Source organism: Saccoglossus kowalevskii, chromosome 5 (genome assembly GCF_978046115.1).
Source record: "Saccoglossus kowalevskii chromosome 5, keSacKowa6.1, whole genome shotgun sequence".
Lineage (NCBI taxonomy): Eukaryota > Metazoa > Hemichordata > Enteropneusta > Harrimaniidae > Saccoglossus > Saccoglossus kowalevskii.
Genome location: NC_140645.1, coordinates 38,993,724 through 39,012,894, shown reverse-complemented (window position 1 = coordinate 39,012,894; position 19,171 = coordinate 38,993,724). Strand labels below are relative to the sequence as shown.

The window sequence follows — 19,171 nt, the reverse complement described above, 5'->3', positions numbered from 1 at the left end:
CTTCTAACTTTAGCCAAAGATTAGAATATTTTGAGCATCCCACTTTCTCAACAAATTGTGAGAAGATGATTTAAAACAATAATACCACCCGAGTGTCTCCCCTTATTACCTGATCGCTGTGCGTTAACATAATAAGTACAATAATTTTCTCAAAGGTGCATAAATCTACAAATGTTTCAGTTAGAGCAATAATACAAATTGTTTTAAATATGCAATAAATTCTGTATCGTCCCATTTACCTATCAAACCTCCAATGTTCCAAACAAGTAGTTTCACTGTAATGTTGTCAATTTCATGAGGGCGTTGACCAGAATGATACTTTAGTTGGCATATGATCACTTAATGTTGAGCGTCGTCGTATTCGTACAGTGTTCGTTTTCCACTCTGGTTTTTCACGGAGTGTTTATCGTAATTCACGTACGCCCTTATGTTAGGCTCATCATTCTTCAACCCTTTTCTGAACTCGAACAATTTTTTCCTTTCTTTTGAATAGTCCTCATCAATATACATATCTGATCTTTGTAGCCGCGACTCGTTTTTTAGAATAATTTCTTTGTCCTTGTAGTTAGTACACATAGCGACGATAAGTTTCCCGCCATTGAAAGACGGGCCGTTGACAACACGATGCACTTATTGAAACTCAACATTTAAAGTTATTCCTAATTTGTCTTTAATTATACTTTTCACGATGATTTTCCACGATTCCGAACTTTTCTCCTGGTGGACCCCTTTAAATACTAGGTTATTTTGGCGAGATCTGTTACTCATGTCGTCATATTCACTACGTATTTTTTTTAACTCTGATTTTAATTCACGAATTCCATTCAATACATCTGAACTGTATGAAAAGGAATGGCCCTCTAAATTGGTAGGATTTGAATTGCGCATTTCACTTAATACATATATATATATATATATACTATAATGCAAACTACACAACTAAATACACATACACAGTAATGCATCAGGAATGCAGAAGGTAAATTTTCAAACATTTTGCGAACAGCGTCTTGTAAATGGACGACGGCCTGTGACAGCACAACTGCCTCGGGATTGAAAGGGAAGAGAAAACCTCTATTGACAACAGACTATGTTACAGCTAAAAAGGATTCGTCCGTGGAAACTGATGAAGCTGAATTTATATTTATGAGTGATGGCGATACAAAACCCATTGTGCGCAGAGGTAAACAAAGGCCCAACCCAGAGCAAGTCACACTTTCTCAGTGAGTTTGGGCAAACACACGTATTATCCGCAAGATGATATTCCAGGGCACTTTTTCTAAAGCCAATATCTTAGCATACCTCGACCACACTCTCAACATTGGCGACTATGCTCAAACCTTTACTACCTCATCATTAATGATATACGATAATGAATATCAAAAAAGAGACAGTACATGGGGAGATGTTGACCTACATTTGCTCATATTTGTATAGAACAAGGCTGTGAAAAACCACCAACAGTATCAACATAAACAAATGTATCAACGCCTAGTCACCGTCTAGGGCGCTCAACAATAGGATACAATCACTAGCCCATTGACAATGTGTCTACAAGTATGGAAAAAAGAGCTAGCAAATGCCTTTGTACATTATAGCAATATTTAGGATTTACCATAAACTGGGACAAGGTTGTGAAGTCTTCAAAATGCCTCCACCCAATCACTGTGTATGTGTATTTAGTTGTGTAGTTTGCATTATTGTAAATATATATATAGATATTAGTATTGTTATAGTTGGGTTTGAGTACAGTAGATTTAAATCATTCAAGTGCATTTGTTTAGGTCTTCTAGTTTAGTGTTTTAATTTCGTGTTTATAATTATCTTGTTTGTTTCAATCAGTTGAGTTTTGGTTGATATTGACTAATTGTGCTGTTATTACATTATGCAATTTAGTTTTCAGTTGTTTGTTTAACTAAGCTAGCTTTCTGCACCAGCCTATTTGATGACGTTGCTGATTTTTTTTGATATACGTATCCAGCCGGATTCTACCCAGTTCCCCACGAATACATATAATTGAGGTTTCTTTTCCACTCCAAGTATGAACAGATTAACATCTTCAACATCCGATCTATATATGCTTTCCTGTCCCCAAATTTCGCTTCCATAAACAAGAATTGGTTTAATTAATTAATTTATCAAACAATGATGATAGTGTAGTTAATTTATGTCTGGTCTATATTGAATTTTGCATTGGCATTCAAAAGTATTCCTAGATAATTACGGATTTTAACTATTTTGATTTTTTCTCGTGCAAAACTATATTATTCTTTAATAGATTTTTTCAAATAACTGTTTTCTCTGTGTTGACTGTTTTCGTTTTTTAGTGTGGGATGTGAGATTGTCCTGGAAATTTTGTAAACCTGATTTGGTATTAGATAACACGTCATCGGCGCATACAAGACAACTAGCTGATTTCATTGTCTTTCAAAATTGGTCGGTGTAGCTGTAGCTGAATCAAAGATATCGAGAAAGTGATTAATAATTATATTAAATATATACTGCCTGGAGCTCAGATAACAACCCTGTTTTACACCTGTCTTTGAAATGTTCTTTCAACTTTATATTTTCATTTTATATTTTACTTTGCTGTACATATCTTTCATTATATGTTATCCTTGAATTCAATACTTTTAAGAACATGTTCTCATGCCAAACGTTATCGAATGCTTTTTTTAGGTCGACGAAGCATGCATTAGGTTTTTTAAGAGAATTATCTTTTGTGGCTAGTTCGTCTCGATTTACGTTAATGTAGTATATTTCTTAATTATTGTTTTCAGGATGAAAAGTTTGTTCGTTGTACGGCATCCTTTTCTAAAATTGGTGTTTGGACATAATTATTGATCAAGAATGTTGTTATTCTTTCTTAGATTATGCTTGTGAAAGTTTACCTTAGTAGCTTGATATAGCTGTACCTCCAATATTTGTTAGACTTCCGTCCAGATTTAAGAATACAACTTTAAATGGTTTGTTTGTTTTAGTAAATAATGCTGTCCATGTTTGATTATTTCATTTGGTATAGGCAACTAAGCAGAGAGACGTTCCACCTCAGTTAACTAAACACAAAGACGTTCCATTTTAGTTAAATAAACAGAGAGACGTTCCACCTTAGGTAATTAAGCAGAAAGATGTTCACCTTAGGTTACTAAACAGAGAGATCTCTCGCCATAGATAACTAAGCGAAGAATATGTTCCACCTTAGGTAACTAGACAGGGAGACGTTCAAAAATCTGGATTCTATATTATTGAGAATATATACAAATGTGTTTTTAAATCCTTTGATTCGAACTTTTATATAATGTGTTATCGGGTATATTATACCAGTATATTGATGGTGTTAATCCGTCGATTTGATTGGTCTAGACACAAAATTTGCATATGCAATTAATGGTATATTGGTTGATAATGCACAGTTACGCTAAAAAAAGTAGCCCTGGAACATGAATTGACCAGTGGTTTAATGCGAAAATACATACAATCGGTGCTATTTGATTTTTAAGGAAATATAGTGGTTGAATTTTGGAAATATATATTGGAAAAATTACCGAATTATAAACATCTGATAAATTATGTAGCCATAATATTGCTTTTTGTTAATGGCGGAATCCATGTTGTGAGCGTCGGTCGTTGGGTGATCGTCGCTCGCCACGCAAACCTAAACAAATGCAAGAACGCTGTGTTTGTTTGTAAGACATGGTTTGTCATCAGTGTTGTGACTTTCAAATGCATTGCGAAGCTCCAACAACGGAAACATGATCTTTAAGTTTAACTGGTGACCAAGTAGATATAAATGCAAAAAACTACGAGGCACTGGCAAAAATGTGTGCCATAAATAACAACCGGTGTCCCGATCATACACCAACAAACTTACCCCATCACAACGACAAAACTTGTCAGGTATACTTTCACAAAATCTTGGTTATACCAAATACGTATCCAGGTCAGGTGAGATCGCCATGCCGGTCTGAAACTTCAGTCGAACAAAGTAACGCTAAGCGTAAAATATCCACAGTTACACGAAGTAATGAGTCAGAAAACCGGTTTATTTCACAACTATACTTTCAATGGGCCAATTAAAGTTCAAATTGTACAAAAACCGGAATGAAAACATGGACAATCCGTCGTCTTAATGTGCAATTTTTATTTGCATGTAGTGTACAACTTCATACTGTTTTGATAATATTCATGTTTAAGGGCCATAATCATGGTTTTATAGTAGATGCAAGTAAATGTTTTTTACTAGTTTTATGAAATTGTCAATATACTGGTATAATATAATTATAGCAATAAACATCCGCCGAAGTCGGGTATACCACGGGGTTATTGCTTGAATTAAAATAATATATATAATGTAAATTATTCATTGTGTAGAATATGACCGTATTATATTATACCAGTATATTGATGGTGTTAATGCATTGATTTGATTGGTCCAAGCACAAAATTTGCATATGCAATCCCTGGTATATTGGCTGATAATGCACGGCTAAACCAAGTGGCCCTGGAACATAAATTGACTACAGGTTTAATACGGAAATACATAAAACCGGTATTAAATGATTTTTAGGGAAATATAGTGTTAGTATAGTGAATTTTGGAAGAATATTGAAGTAAATACTGAATTAAAAACATCTGAAAAATTATATAACCATAATATTGCTTTTTGTTAATGGTGGGATCCAAGATGTGAGCGTCTGTCGATTGTCGTTCGCCACACAAACCTAAACCACCTCCCTCAACCCCGTGAGGTGCCTAAACGAACGCCAGAACGCTGTGTTCTCCGCGTTGTGACTTTGAGATGGATTGCGACCTTCAACAAAGAAAACATGATCTTTAAGTACTAGATAAGATTGAAGGGTTGAAGAACAAAAAATGCAACTACCAGTCAGAGGCAAAAATGTATGCCACCAATAACAACCGGTGTCCCGTAGCGGCGTTCGTTGACAAAATTGCAGTGAAATTACACCCGGGTAAATAACACGGGACAATGCAGGATTCGACGACGATTTATGGTATTGTAATCCTCCAGTATAGGTAAATAAATTACAGGAGATGATGAAGGTAATTTCGAAAGCTGCAGATTTGTGCCAACCACTGCATTAGAGCGACGACGTGCAAAGTCTTTCTTTCGGCCGGAGTTGAGACAAAGCATATCATGTACGTGTCACAAAAACGATGCGAGAATCCGATCTTACACCATCAAACTTACCCAGAACAACGACAAAACTTGTCAGTCATACTGTCACAAAACTTTTGTTATACCATGAAGCTATATTTTTTAGCTCCATGGTTATACCACACAGAGTTGGACAAACTTATGTATATTAATAAATTATTAAATAATAAATTGTTATATAACTTTTCTTTTACCTCCCCCCTTCCTGGTATCGATTTCAAGTAATCACTGATCCTTGTTTATACCACGTTTTCCTTTATCACAAATTTGTTACGCGCTAATGTTATATGCACATTTTAAAGCGCGATGTAGACACGCCCTATTATAGTAAAATATCCCAAGGGTTGGAACGCGCCAGGACTGTGGCATGAGCACAACCGTAAAGCCGGTGGGCATTTAATTTATTCATGAGATGCATTAATAAACAAGAAATGCAGCGCGCGAATTTTTTAAAATCCGGCGAATGTAATCTCCGACGCGACGCAACTTTAATGAATCAGTGACTCTTCTGTAAAATGGTTTCTACTTCAAATGTCGTTCGCGTTGCTCTTCTAGATCTTTCTAATAAAAATAATCAACATAGCAGCAGCACAATTCATGGGAAAATTACTTCTGATCATGTGACAGCAATATACGAGTCATTCTTTGCGATAGAGGTCAAAGATCGCAACATCCGGTTTCCGGCTTTACGGTTGTGCTCCTGCCATGTCGCTCAATCGCAATGAGTTTTAATTTGTCAAATATTCAAGTGCAAATGCAATTGTGTCACTTTGTAATGCCATCCATGTCATTACAGATGCCATATATGTAAAGAAAACGAACTTTGAAAGGTTCGAATGCGTGATTTTATGTCACAGTCCTGGCGCGTTTCAACCCTTGGGATATTTTTGCTATAATAGGGCGTGTCTACATCGCGCGTTAAAATTTGCATATAACATTAGCGCGTAACAAAGTTGTGACAAAGGAAAGAGTGGTACACAGTCCCTCAACGTTGAGGGACTGTTAGTGGTATAAACACGGATCAGTGATTACTTGAAATCGATACCAGGAAGTGGGGGGGGGGGTAAAAGAAAAGTTATATAACAATTCATTATTAAAATAATTTATTAAAATACATAAGTTTGTCCAACTCCCTGTGGTTATACCAAATGTATCCAGGTCAGATGTTGGAACCGAGGTCGCCGTGCCGGTCGCGTTACATGATACACCGCGTCTCGTTGTATTCATTTTGAACTGTGTTGCGCATGTAATTTTTGTATGCATTCAGCATACAACTACAAACTATTCTTATAAATATTCATGTTCAAGGGCCATAATCATGATCTTTTTACTAGTTTTATCGAATTGTCAATATACTGGTATAATATAATAGCAATAACCCACAGTGAACAGCATTATTGACTTTCCCTTATATTTATTGAACAAAAACTGCTTGCCATGATAGACATTCTCTGTTAAAATATTGAATAAATATTTAATGAAATCCATTGGGTGTGAATTAGAATATATCTGGGAGATAATTAGGTGTACACATCAATGCTGACATCAATCAACTGTGTCAGTACATATATAAAAGGATTGGGTGGAATAGAGAGAAGTAATCCAATGACACCACTGAGCCAAATAAGGACATGGCATTATAGCATTGTGTCCAAATATCTACAATATTAATAAACGCAGATCAAGACATATGCAATACACCATTGGATGTAAGGACAGATAGTAAGTGAAATGAAATTAGATCACTCTAGCAAATATACAGACTACCTTCACCATCAACAATAATAACATGTGAATAACAGCAATGAAATTGCACAACCAGATCTGAACACATGGATATATATAGGAGAGCAATATACCTCAACCAGATCTGAACATATGGGAGCAATTTAACTCAACGTAGTCTTAACATGCATATCAATGCATTTCACATATACACAGCATATCTTTCACTAAATATTGTCACTACTATGAAAAATTATAAAATCATTTTGACGGCAAATTCATAAATATTGGAGCACTAAGGCCAACATGCACCTGGTAAAAACAAACTTGTGACTCCTAAACACTAAATCAAACATATGTGTCATTGTTAGAATCAAGGCCGTTTGCATGTGTGTTTTGGTGTTTGCATGACTTTATTTCAATTCAGTTTTGAAAATTTCAACCAAACCTGGGCATACGTAAGGCAGCAGTACATACAAATATCAAGCATGACACCATTTAACCACATAGAACAGTATTTAACACAAATATCATAAATAACATCATTCGACCAAGTCTGGACATACATAGGAGAACAGTAAGTGTGCTTCCTGCAATATTACTTTCATATGCATATGCACGTCAGGTTTCGAGAAATGAGATAATGCCATGTCCCAAACACCCAGAAAGTGAACTCCCATCCCACCAAAAACACGGCGTATCATGCGATCATAATCGTAAAATATAAAATTGCCACTATGTACGTTTTGCAAATTATTCACGTTGTCTCTTGCATGAGCAGATTTAAAGAAAACCTTAGCGGTAGGACACCTTTTAAAAAATCGTTCTAATGCTAATTTTGTTACCATTAGCCTGTCTACATAAGACCTTATCGACCACGTTGCATAGTGAAACATGAGATTAAATACAACAACAACATAGTTATTAGTACACAAGTCAGCATCAATTTTGTCAAGAAACTCGCTCTCGAAAGTGTAGTTCCACACATAATGTGATTGTGGTCCTATTCGTAGAGCATTTCCTACCCATTCACTACCAGGCGTCCATGCTCTGAGGGAGCCTGGGCGATTATCAAGTGCCCAATTTAGTTGACGGAGTGTGGAATCGCCGGTCATCTTGAATATTAATTTCCTGAAAATACACTGTTGAATCTGCGACTGCGTCCATTGCTGACTTCTACAAACCATGGACACGTATGTATCATTGTCTGTCCAATAACCATCAAATACAGGAATAGACATGTCTGGACCACATGCTGGTAATTTTAGGATTTCTGGATTGGCATCTAAAAGCAATAAACGAACGTCATTATTACGTCCATCGTATTACCACAAGAAATTTAGAATATATTAACACTGACTACATTAAATATAAAAATGTAATATAGGTGCAGCAATTATATGTCCCATATAAATGAATATTCAATAAATACCTGTCACAGTGTATGGCCAATCTGATTAAAATCCGATGTAGGTATGAGGCTCCATTTTTTTTTCTTTTTTAATATTTTATATACATATATATATATATATATAACCCTTTATATTATATTTATTTTCATTTTAGTTTGAATATGTCGATTTTTTTGGTTTTTCTTGCCGTTAATCAGTTCTTAGAAAATTGTGTCCCACTCGCCTCTAATTACATCTGACTCAATGCCTATACAAATCTCATACAAATCTCGCACAAGGACCAGCCAATCAGATCACGGGTTAAAAACGCGCCTGAGCATGACTCAAAACATGGCGGCGTACTGCTGCTACTTTTGCGTGAGCTGGACCTCATACAACTTATTAACAACGCAGTTTTTTCGATGATGGATCGTTGTCTAAAATAACAAGTAAGTAGCATTCATTAACTCTTTTGGCCTTGATTGTATTTTATTTCTGTTTGGTGGCAGATGAATTACATGTGCCAGTAATGTTGTTTTTTCCTCTGAATCGGCAACTTACGTTATGAGATTAATGCAGCACATGAATTAATTTAACATGTTAATTAGTATTTTCTTAGACATGATGCTGTACTATAATTTTTTTGCATACCAGTTTTTTTTTTTTCTTTTTTTGTAATTATTGTCTATGTCTGTCTATTATTTAGTCAGTGTTTTTGATGCAAAATGTCTTAGTTTATATCTTTGGTCACACAAAGAAAATATCCACCAGGTATTCTTTAGTATCCATTTGTTATTTAACTAAGATTCTCAACAGGCATTTTGGAATAGTTGTGCTATTTTAATAAACAGTACCATCACAATTAACTAATAGTAGGTAGCCACATATCCCTGTTGAATTCTAAAACTGATGAATAGCTGCCAAATACTTTTTTTTTTTTTATAAGAGTATTTTCAGTAAACTAGTGATTGACAAACATTTTCTTTGAGATAAATATTTATTGATACTTAAAAAAACAATTGACAGAACGAGGTTTATTTAAGCAGATGAACATGTTATGCTTAAAACAGCTGGAAAATACATTAATGGCTTAAGGATGTAAATATATGCTATTTTTCATGAAATAAACCAAGATGTCACTTATTTAGGTGATGTGGTTTATTGTTCTTCATGTCACTGATGTCTTCTATTTGATGCAAAATCTTCAAATAAGTTAACCCTCCTATATACTGTTACATTTATTATATAATTTATTAATTTACATGATAAAATAAGACTGTTGAGATGGTTCATCGTCTCTACCAACTCAATCTGACCCCTGTATTATAACTTTCAATATCAAAAGAGGGATCTAGATGGAGTACATTTTTGATAAAATTGCCCATACCAAAGGTGTGTGGCAGAATATTAATCTCAAACTTTAGTTGGACACTTAGGCTATTTCTTTTGGATGCAATTCTTGTACAATACTGTCAGTTTCCCTATAGTAACGATACATTCGCATATAAAAAAAACTGACTGGGAATACTCCTCTTTGAAATAACGATATTTTAGAGCTAATGAAAAATAAATAATTGTCTGTGGGAAAGTATCTTTTTCTTCTCTTAGTTTGTCAACCATCCAATAAAATATGGATACACTGTCCCTAGGAGTCTGGAATAATAGGCTGTATTTCAACTGGGACTGTAGAGATTTTGAGGCAGTTGTGGTCAGTTCAAGGACTGTAACATCAGGCAAAACAGCGTATTTCCCCCAACATGCTAGAAAAATCTCTTGAATGCACTTTGCTGTGTCTTGCGCATGCTTTTTTGGCTGTCATCTGGTTTTTCACCCCTACAAAAAAAAAAACACACACAAATCATTATTTGAAGGTAAACATGTACAAGTTAGACTCCAAATCTAATCATTTCCTGATTTTTAAGAAAAAAATTCTCTAGTAAAACATGTACCCTGAAATTTTGGTAGAATGAGCACTTTTATAATGAATTGTCCAATTAACTTAATGAACCAACACAGCTCTGTACATATGCAGTAGTGGAGGAATATGTTCACATATATCCTACATTAAAAATATTCGTATTTTATCAGAAAATATGAAATGATGAGTGGCTAAGCCACTTTTAAACCGCATTCCATCGACTATTCAACATGAACTTCTACAATTTATAACACAAATAATGCAAACTATGATTTGAATGTTGAGTGGAAATCTTACCTGAACTTTCATTAATCAAACCACAGGAGAAACTATAACAGAACCATGTTCCTCAATTATACATGGGTAGATTAGTGATTTAACCAAATCCAGTTGGCAGGATGGCTTGGACATTGTTTTTTGATAACATGTGTTAATGCCTCCTTCTTGCACACCTTAAAGAAAGGGTAAATGTGCACATTTAATATATCGCAATAACGAAATTGACTCGGCAAATATAGGTCACAGTCACGGCGTCACGTGAAGACAAAACTATTACTGTTACTCACAGGCGATCGGACCGTTTAACCGTTAAGACGGGAGCAGGGGATGTCGTTGAAAGGATAAATACAAATACGAAAATCACTGACATGAAAGCCATAGGTTTATCAGAGACTCGCAAAAACATTGCCTGGCCGTAATATATTTATTCATAATGCAATAGTTAGATCGTTCTGACTGTATCAGTATAAAGTCGACTGGTTAACATGATCGGTGACTGCCGCCTCACCTGCGGTAATACAAAATCATCAAAGTTGAAATCCAAATTATCTCAAATGAATTACATACATCAATCGTGATTGCTCACAAATAATAATTAAGTTTTTGTAAAAGTGACTAAAACTCACCTCAAATTCGGAATCCTCGATTGATTTCACATCGGTTCTAACATCACTTGCCATATTGAAATAGCCTGGAACGATGAGTCTGGCGCATGTGCAAAGTCAGGCAGCTATTTTTGTAAGCCGCACTATGATTGGTCGACAAAACTCGTCGAAAACTGATCTCGTTGTACGAGATTTGTATAGGCATTAGGTCAGATGTAGTTAGAGGCGACTGGGACACAATTTTCTAAGAACTGATTAACGGCAAGAAAACCAAAAAAATCGACATATTCAAACTAAAATACAAATAAATATAATCTAAAAGATTATATATATATATAAATAATATTAAAAAAAAAATGGAGCCTCATACCTACACCTTATTTTAATCAGATTAAGTGTATGGCCTGCTTAACGCAATTGAGAGGGCCACCCACAGACCTCACACTGGACAGGGGGTTCTTTCACTGCTAGAATGGGGTAAATAATACAATAGTACTGGATATGAAATACACATACATCAAAATATCGCGTTAAAGCTCCTGGATTTAATACCTTCCAAAATAATTACAAGAAACAAAACACAAAAAATACGATAATACAATACAATCACTAAACTAGGGAATTGCTTGAGGTGTGCATTGGTGATAACTCACAGTTCTGGGATGCAGAAATGGACGATAGTCAATGGCTTCTGCAACACAAAAACAAAGAAATACGGGAGTCTTGCTTGCAGAGGAACGCTGTTATTCTGGAGGGCACCGCTGAAGACAGGTGATCGCAGAGCAGTTCATTCAAGTCTCACAGAATGATGGTTGAAGCCTGTATCACTTGGTTCACAATATCTCAGCAACACACACATGATACTAAGCTGAAATGATGGATCCCAATTGTCTCCAGTCTGTCAAATTTATAGGCATGATTCAGTGACACCACCCGGGTTTCCACATGAGCCAATCAAAATGTGATCTTGTTGGCAGCTGTTTCACCTAGGCAACACATTAGATCATAAACATCCTTTGTTATTCAAATAACAGCACGCCTGGTAGATTTTAATTCTCCTTCCAGAATTGAAAACAGGTATGACTTGTCAATCGCCTTTATGACAGTTATTACACGGCAATGCACACCGTACTAATACCAATACTTTGTAAACTGTGTTTTCCTAAATACGTTTCTCTTTCGTGTGTGAAATATATACATCAATGCTTGACTCAAAGTTGTGCAAGTTTTCGAAAATATAACAATATTAATATGCAGTATTGATTTATTTTTTGAATAATATTAAATGACTATGTTTCCCATTTACAGTGCAGAAGTCTCTGGTTCGTGCTTATCTTCTCCCCTTAGCTTGTCTGCTGTCACAAGGTGGGGATCGTTTGGTGAAAGTATATCACCACAACTGAGGCAGTGCAAAGAAAGGAAATATACCGACAAAGAATACAATAAATCACAACAACACAATATATAATGTTTTCTTTACTTTCATTAATAAACGAGCAGGGAATGGTGATATACAGTAAACAAAAAATGGTGATATACAGTAAACAAATAAAATGAGAGACTTGATTGATGCTGTAGGGAATATTCTCCGGTGAACAATAATATACAATGTTCCTTCATTTTTGGCACGCTGTCAAAGCAACTGCAATACAATTTAAACTGGTGCTCTGTGTACAGGGAGCGGCAATTGTACTGCTACCTGCTGCCACTAGTAGCGCTGGTACAACGGGAGTGTTTCAGGCAGTGACTTTCAATGGTTCATGTTGATCAGCATGGATTACTGTACAGCACCTCTGCATCTTCCTGGTCTGTGTGATTGCATTCTGATGTTCCGTTTCCGTCACATTTCCACTGCTTCTGAGTCCGATGCCTAGTTCACCGTCGACAACAATACATTGTCAGTGTCTCGTGATATTCTGCTCTTTTAAAGGCTCATATGCTTGTTTCATCACCTCCATATAGTTTTCTCTTGATTTAATTACCAGATGCTTTCTCGGCGACGCTACCACAGATTAAACTTTTCTGTGGCAAAATCCTGCTATACACTTTCGTCATGGAAAGCAGAGCGCTATGTTTGCCTTGCCAACCACATTGCCCGCATGATCCCCTAGATAACCCGTTAGCATTCCCGTGGATTTCCCCTTGTCTGTGTATTATCTTATACTCATACTGCCTGTAGTATCTCACAAAATTTACCAATGCCAGTAATTCTTTCTTTTTTGTATCCCAGTCAAACACTCGCTCTCACTGTCTGGATCCATAGCTACTGCATCTTTGGACACTATATGATCTAAATGCATGTACTGGTTCTAAACAGATCACATTTCGTTGGCTGGAGTTTTACGCAGCCTGCCCAATTCTATTTCCATATGCTCTAACTCACCATCCACATCTCTGACATACACAATAATACCGTCGAAATATCATATAGTATTTCCCACTATATGATATGCTCCATAAACGCAGAGGACGAACTAAAAAGGCCGAAGGGCGTTACTTTCCAACTATATGGTTTGGTATTGGTAACAAAGGCAGCTTTTTGTTGTACATCTTCATCTAACTGAACTTAACCACCAGTAATCGCTAGCCAAATCTAAGGTAGAAAACCAGCAAGCTCCTGAAAAACTGACCAAAGAGTCATCTATTCTGGGAATTGGATACGCATCTTTAATTGTTACATCATTCGGCTTTCTGTAGTTCTGACACAGAGCCTTCTCCCATCATCTTTTTTCTTTACTAACATGATTGGTGAGGCCCAAGGACTTCAATTTTGTTCAATAATACCGGTTTTCAGCATCTTTTCTAATTGCTTGCCAAGGGTAACAAGAAGTTTCCAGTTCATTAAGGTTTTAACATATATTTAACTATATAAAACCAAAAATTGTCATTCCAGCTCAGCAGCCAATCAGCGACGGCCTTACAATCAGATGACAATTTCGGTTTCAAATACCCCAGGAAAGTGTTCTATGTTCTTCGTGTAATTAGATGTTCGTATGCAAGGGATTTTTCACACAAAACGCCGAATTCGGCCGAATTTTTTTATCGGTTGGCTTGATATAACCCCAACGAATCGCATTTATGTCATTTATTTAGTTTTATGCTGCATTCAAGTTGGCAGCGCCCATATAGTAAATATCGTATTTATTTTACTATCACGTGTGCGCCAGCTGACTGTGCTCGTAATAACCTCATATTATTATTTTTTGCAGTGAGTGAAACACAGGAATGAAGAGCAAATTTGGGTGTCAGAAATATGTTATCTTTATTTTGTTTATATGTATTTTAATAATTTTATCTGTATGAAATGACGTTATAATCTTGAAAGATGTGGCATGTGTTTTTTTAGCAAAATTTCAGGAAAGTGTGTTTGTATGTTTCATAACTTCATGTTTTCTACATATATTGAATTTATGTTTTTGTTAGGAGAATACGAGTAAACAAACCTTAAGGACATTGAAAGCAAAACATTTAAGAAACATTATGAACACCAATTGCACTTTAAATTGAGGTAGAATGTTTATTATATAAATTCCTATTAAATAGACCCATCGGTTTTCGCTGGATTTTTGCGAGGGCCTATGCATATAATAGATAATATATTCTTTTCATTTTATGATTTTTTTACTGTTTGCTATTATTTTTAATAAAATATAAAATAAAATAAAATATTTATAAACTCACATATTTTTTATTGAAAAAAAATATACCAACAATTGGCATGATTCAGTGACCAACAATGTATGCAAGTTCAGCGTGTGATGTCATCTTTCTTTCTATTTCGCTTGTGGCTGCGAGGTTTACATTTACTATACCGGGAGTCATTCGATGACGTCATACTTGGAATACGGATGAGAATTATATGTGAGTAATCAGTTAATATACGTACCCTGTATGTTGATCTTCAATGGCGTGGCGGCAAACTTGTTGTCTTGTTTACTATAGTAAAACATATTACATGTAATATATTAGTTTAACCTATCAAAAAAATGAACTGTGGTCAGTGACGTCATAGAATGATGATATACTCCCCCAAGTACACTTTATTGCACTGTAATCTTTGAGTGGTTAGTTGGTTACTGCTGCCATTTTCCAGCAAGATTACTGAACTCTAAGATTGACGAAAAAAACAAACAAACAAACATAGAAATAATTATGATAAATACGTCTTATTAAATTAATATAAATAACAGCCCTATTTGCATACTTACTCTTTGAATAAATCGCTGGCACCAAATATCTCTTCAGATGCTATCTTATTCAACTGTCCGACGCTAGTAGTAACATTCACGAGATCTTTACACGACAATGGATTATGAGGTTTGTCACAAATCAACACTGTCTCACCAAGGGAGTTCTTATCTTCATAGGTACACATATTTTCCCATGGACCGTCATGAAGTAAGGAGCAAATAACTCTTTCTGTCTGGATTCCATTTCCAAAATCACCATCCGATGCTGCACGCCGATCTTTTTGTCTTACTACTTTGTTTATATACAGTATTAACTCTCGTGTAAATGGCATAAGAACGACAACATTTGCTTCTCCAGCCCATGCAGCATAGAAGTACACAGAATACGTCCCATTCCCATAGTCAAATACACGTCCCGCTGTGATTTTAACAAGTTTGCTATTTGACATAATCCCCTGAAGAAAGTCGCCACCTTTATGTCTTGCATTGCCATATTTATCGTACGTTTCTACCACAATGTGTATCTTGTCTCCTTTTTTTAAATTTGTTGTTATTATTATAAAATGACACTCTAGAAATCAACAAATAAAATAAAAACATGTTACACATTATAGACTAGCTTGCACTGATTTGATCGGTGCTTGATAATCTTGCTGACATTAATTTATTGGTTATGTGTTGGCATTATGCACGTAAATATAACTTGTCTTAACCTCACACACGTTGACCCAAGATTACGAGAGACATAGCAATAAACCTCACCTGCTTTTTACCGTTGACGTTAAACCAAAGTTTTCTTTGCCAAGAACAATAGGTTTTATGTTTTTGTTTTTGTCGCGTTTCAAATTACTGTACACCCATTCATACTCCTCCACAATACCTTTCCATTCCATAGCAAACCTGCTATATTTATTGTATGGAAACAAGACGTCATCTGGTATTGCTTGGGCATTTTCATTTAGGGTTTTCTTTTCAATCAGAGTGTTCGGAAGTTTATCGATGTTATCTTTTACAGTTCCTTCCGTTTCTTGATTGTTCAATTGCAAATCCGAGGATAATATTTTACTGCCGTTGGTGATATCGTTAGTTGTTTCTTCATTGCTGTCTCTGTTTGAACTAGGGGGAATTTGTGTTGGTTGTGTACTGTTCTGGTTGATCATTATTCGTGTTGTGTCCTTTTCCGGCACTGGAACTGCATTTAGAAACCTTGGTAAAAGTCCACCTGCATCGCATTTCAGCTGCAATTCGGACACATGCAGAACGTGTTTTTTGTGTAACGCTTTAACATTACGCTATATAATTGTACACCTGCATATCGCACATGGAACAGTTAATATCTCACACAATAATTTTAGGAATATTCCCACATGCATATTTACAAGCGAGGCTGTAATATGTGTCAACATTGATAATAATTTATGACATGTACGAACCTAGAATGTGGGCGATATGTTTCTGTCAATAATTATTTGAATATGACTAAAATACTGATGACACGATTCACAGCTGTGAGCCATATCAACACATGTGTACATGTACGAGGCTAAAACCGTTTTCACGCGTGTGCCACAGAGCCGACTTGACTATTTTGGTAAATAATCGTTATCAGTGGTTTTAATTGATCCTGTGTTCATTCGTGTATAAATACTAAACTGAGCCGGCATTGTTATCGGTTGCCATGTTTCTTTAAAATAAACGCAATGAATGGAACTCCAGAGCAAGACTGACATTCGGAGTGTTTTTTTAGGGCGGCGTTATTTTTCACATTTGCTAAAAACGATTTTGTAAGGACGGGATGCTGGTCGAGACTTGCAATTTTAGGGCGGTTTGAACTAAATTTGCGTGGTGCCGGCTTGTCTTGTTCACACGTGTTGAAACGCCGGCTTAAAGGGCGGTGGTCTTCGAGCAGCGTGTGTTCGGAGTTTAGGTAAACAAACAATGTATTTCACACGCGTTGCATATGTCGCTATGAGTTTCATATCGAACAGGACGCGGCGCTACGACCACCGCCCTTTAACTATAAATCTAGCCTTCAAACCGGCTTTTGGCACAAGTGTGAACACAGTATCAATAAGACAAAAACAAATTGATTCAAGAATACCAAACATAAGTATGTTTTATAAATAAAAATAATAATCACCATGTTTGTCGTTATTATTTTCGTAAGTGGTATGTTTGCTCAGGTGTGGTGTAGTCCTAGCGCGATATAACATGTCATAACAAAAGCTGCACCAAATTAGTCTTCAATTATTTTCTCATAACATATTTGTATTGGCTGAACTCACCAGATTTGTTAACATTGATCCTGCTGCAAATCCAATCATAAAAGTAAAAACTATTCTCAATCCAGGTATATTTGTGAAGAGATGTGTGAACAGCATTGTATTGGTTCTATACAAGATAAGAAAATACATGTGCATGTTAAAAACATAAATTAATTGCAGTGAATTGAAGCATGGGTTAATAATTTATTTAACACAGGAATACCTAGAAACAGATACCAAAGATTTAATATATTTAGTCCGTTTAAAGCGCTCTCGTTTCTTTTTGATGAAGAGTTGTTACGTCAGAAGTGGCTATCACTGTGAACCATAACGTGGTGTTTCTCATTTGCATTTTCTTTTGCAGAAAATCTCGAACGAGACGTAGTTTGAATCATCGGAATAGTGTCTCAAATTCTTTTTATTTTCTCACAATGGTGGATGGTGGGAAGAGTATTGGACAACCGATCGTTCGATTTGATTTTTGGTAAGGTGTGTTTTGATCTGTTGACCGAAAACTCGGCGACTGTGATAAGACCTCGTTCATACTGTAGTTATTCCTAACTTGGCAATAACTATTTGGCATCCAACCAAATCTCAAGCGTCGGCCGGCTTTAACATTTAGGTTCGTGTTCACACATAAAATTTAGCCAATTGGATGAACATAAGACCTGCCTAATTTTTCAATGGCTCACTTATATATTTACATAAATGAGCGGGAGGGGGCAGACATCCGAAATATTCAAAAAAACAGTTAAAATAGGATAAATATTTCCTTGTACAGTAACAGTAGGTTTGTCCGTGGACTGTTGTATCAGGTTCTTGGGTGTAACCACTGAAATCACGGACATTTAAATCACTATATGTCAGCGGGTAACACCCGTCCGCGCATCATGTGGGTCACATTCTATGAACCGGTCAAGTTGTGTTAACACACTAAAACGTTTACTGGAGGAAAGAAATGGAAAGAAATTCAGGCAATTTCTTATTTGAAATAATATTGGTTAATCGAAAACACTACACATTTGTTATCCATTAATTTCTCATTTCCAAATAAAACGTAATTATAACGGGAATCAATATTCAAAATATCGATGGTAAAAATTGATTAGATTAGATATCATATTGAGTATATAATGTTTAATTATAGAGGCGTTGCCACTGCTCAACAGTCAACTAATACAGGCTGTGATATTTCTGTAAGTAAGTATTGAAATAAGATCACGTCGAATTAAACGTTCCCCCTGAAAAATTAAAAATGTTTTTATTTCCTGAAATTATCACTTGTAAAATTAATATTCATATTTCAGGTATGCCTTGAAGAAAGTAGAGCAGAAAACGAATTGCTCATGCATTTCCTTGTTGGTAATTTTCAATCTGCTGAAAGTGGTACTGGGATACAGGAATTGGATGGTAGTGGTTCGAACTATATATGTCTAGGTAAAAATCACGGAAATGGTAGCGATCTGCTTTCGGTCATTGTATGTGCCGGTAATATATTTTGCTTGAAATGTTGTGGTCTTTGCTAGTTAAACACACAAGAATACCCTGCTGTGTGTCGATTACAGTCGTGTGCGCAACAACAGATACTGGTCAATAAGAGTTTTGGTAAAAGTTCAAATTTTC

At 35.7% G+C, this 19,171-nt stretch overlaps 1 protein-coding gene across 1 annotated transcript; it reads right to left on the bottom strand.

Moving 5' to 3' along the window:
* Positions 1 to 7,443: 7,443 nt before the first annotated feature.
* On the bottom strand, positions 7,444 to 16,444 carry LOC146746125 (NXPE family member 1-like). Its single transcript, XM_085498994.1, has 4 exons — positions 16,135 to 16,444; positions 15,303 to 15,855; positions 14,981 to 15,030; positions 7,444 to 8,186 (listed from the first exon to the last, which is right to left on the bottom strand). Exons 1-4 carry the CDS (start codon positions 16,442 to 16,444, stop codon positions 7,444 to 7,446), a joined length of 1,656 nt encoding a protein of 551 aa, XP_085355120.1.
* Between the last annotated feature and the right edge of the window lie 2,727 nt (positions 16,445 to 19,171).

Bases quoted from the DNA above. Each gene is read 5' to 3' on its own strand.
- LOC146746125 (XM_085498994.1), bottom strand. From the start codon at position 16,444: ATGATCAACCAGAACAGTACACAACCAACACAAATTCCCCCTAGTTCA. The intron at 15,031-15,302 runs GTAAGTATGCAA...GTTTTACTATAG, and splicing joins GCCAGCGATTTATTCAAAGA to TAAACAAGACAACAAGTTTG. The intron at 8,187-14,980 runs GTACGTATATTA...TATTGCTTTTAG, and splicing joins ATTGAAGATCAACATACAGG to ATGCCAATCCAGAAATCCTA.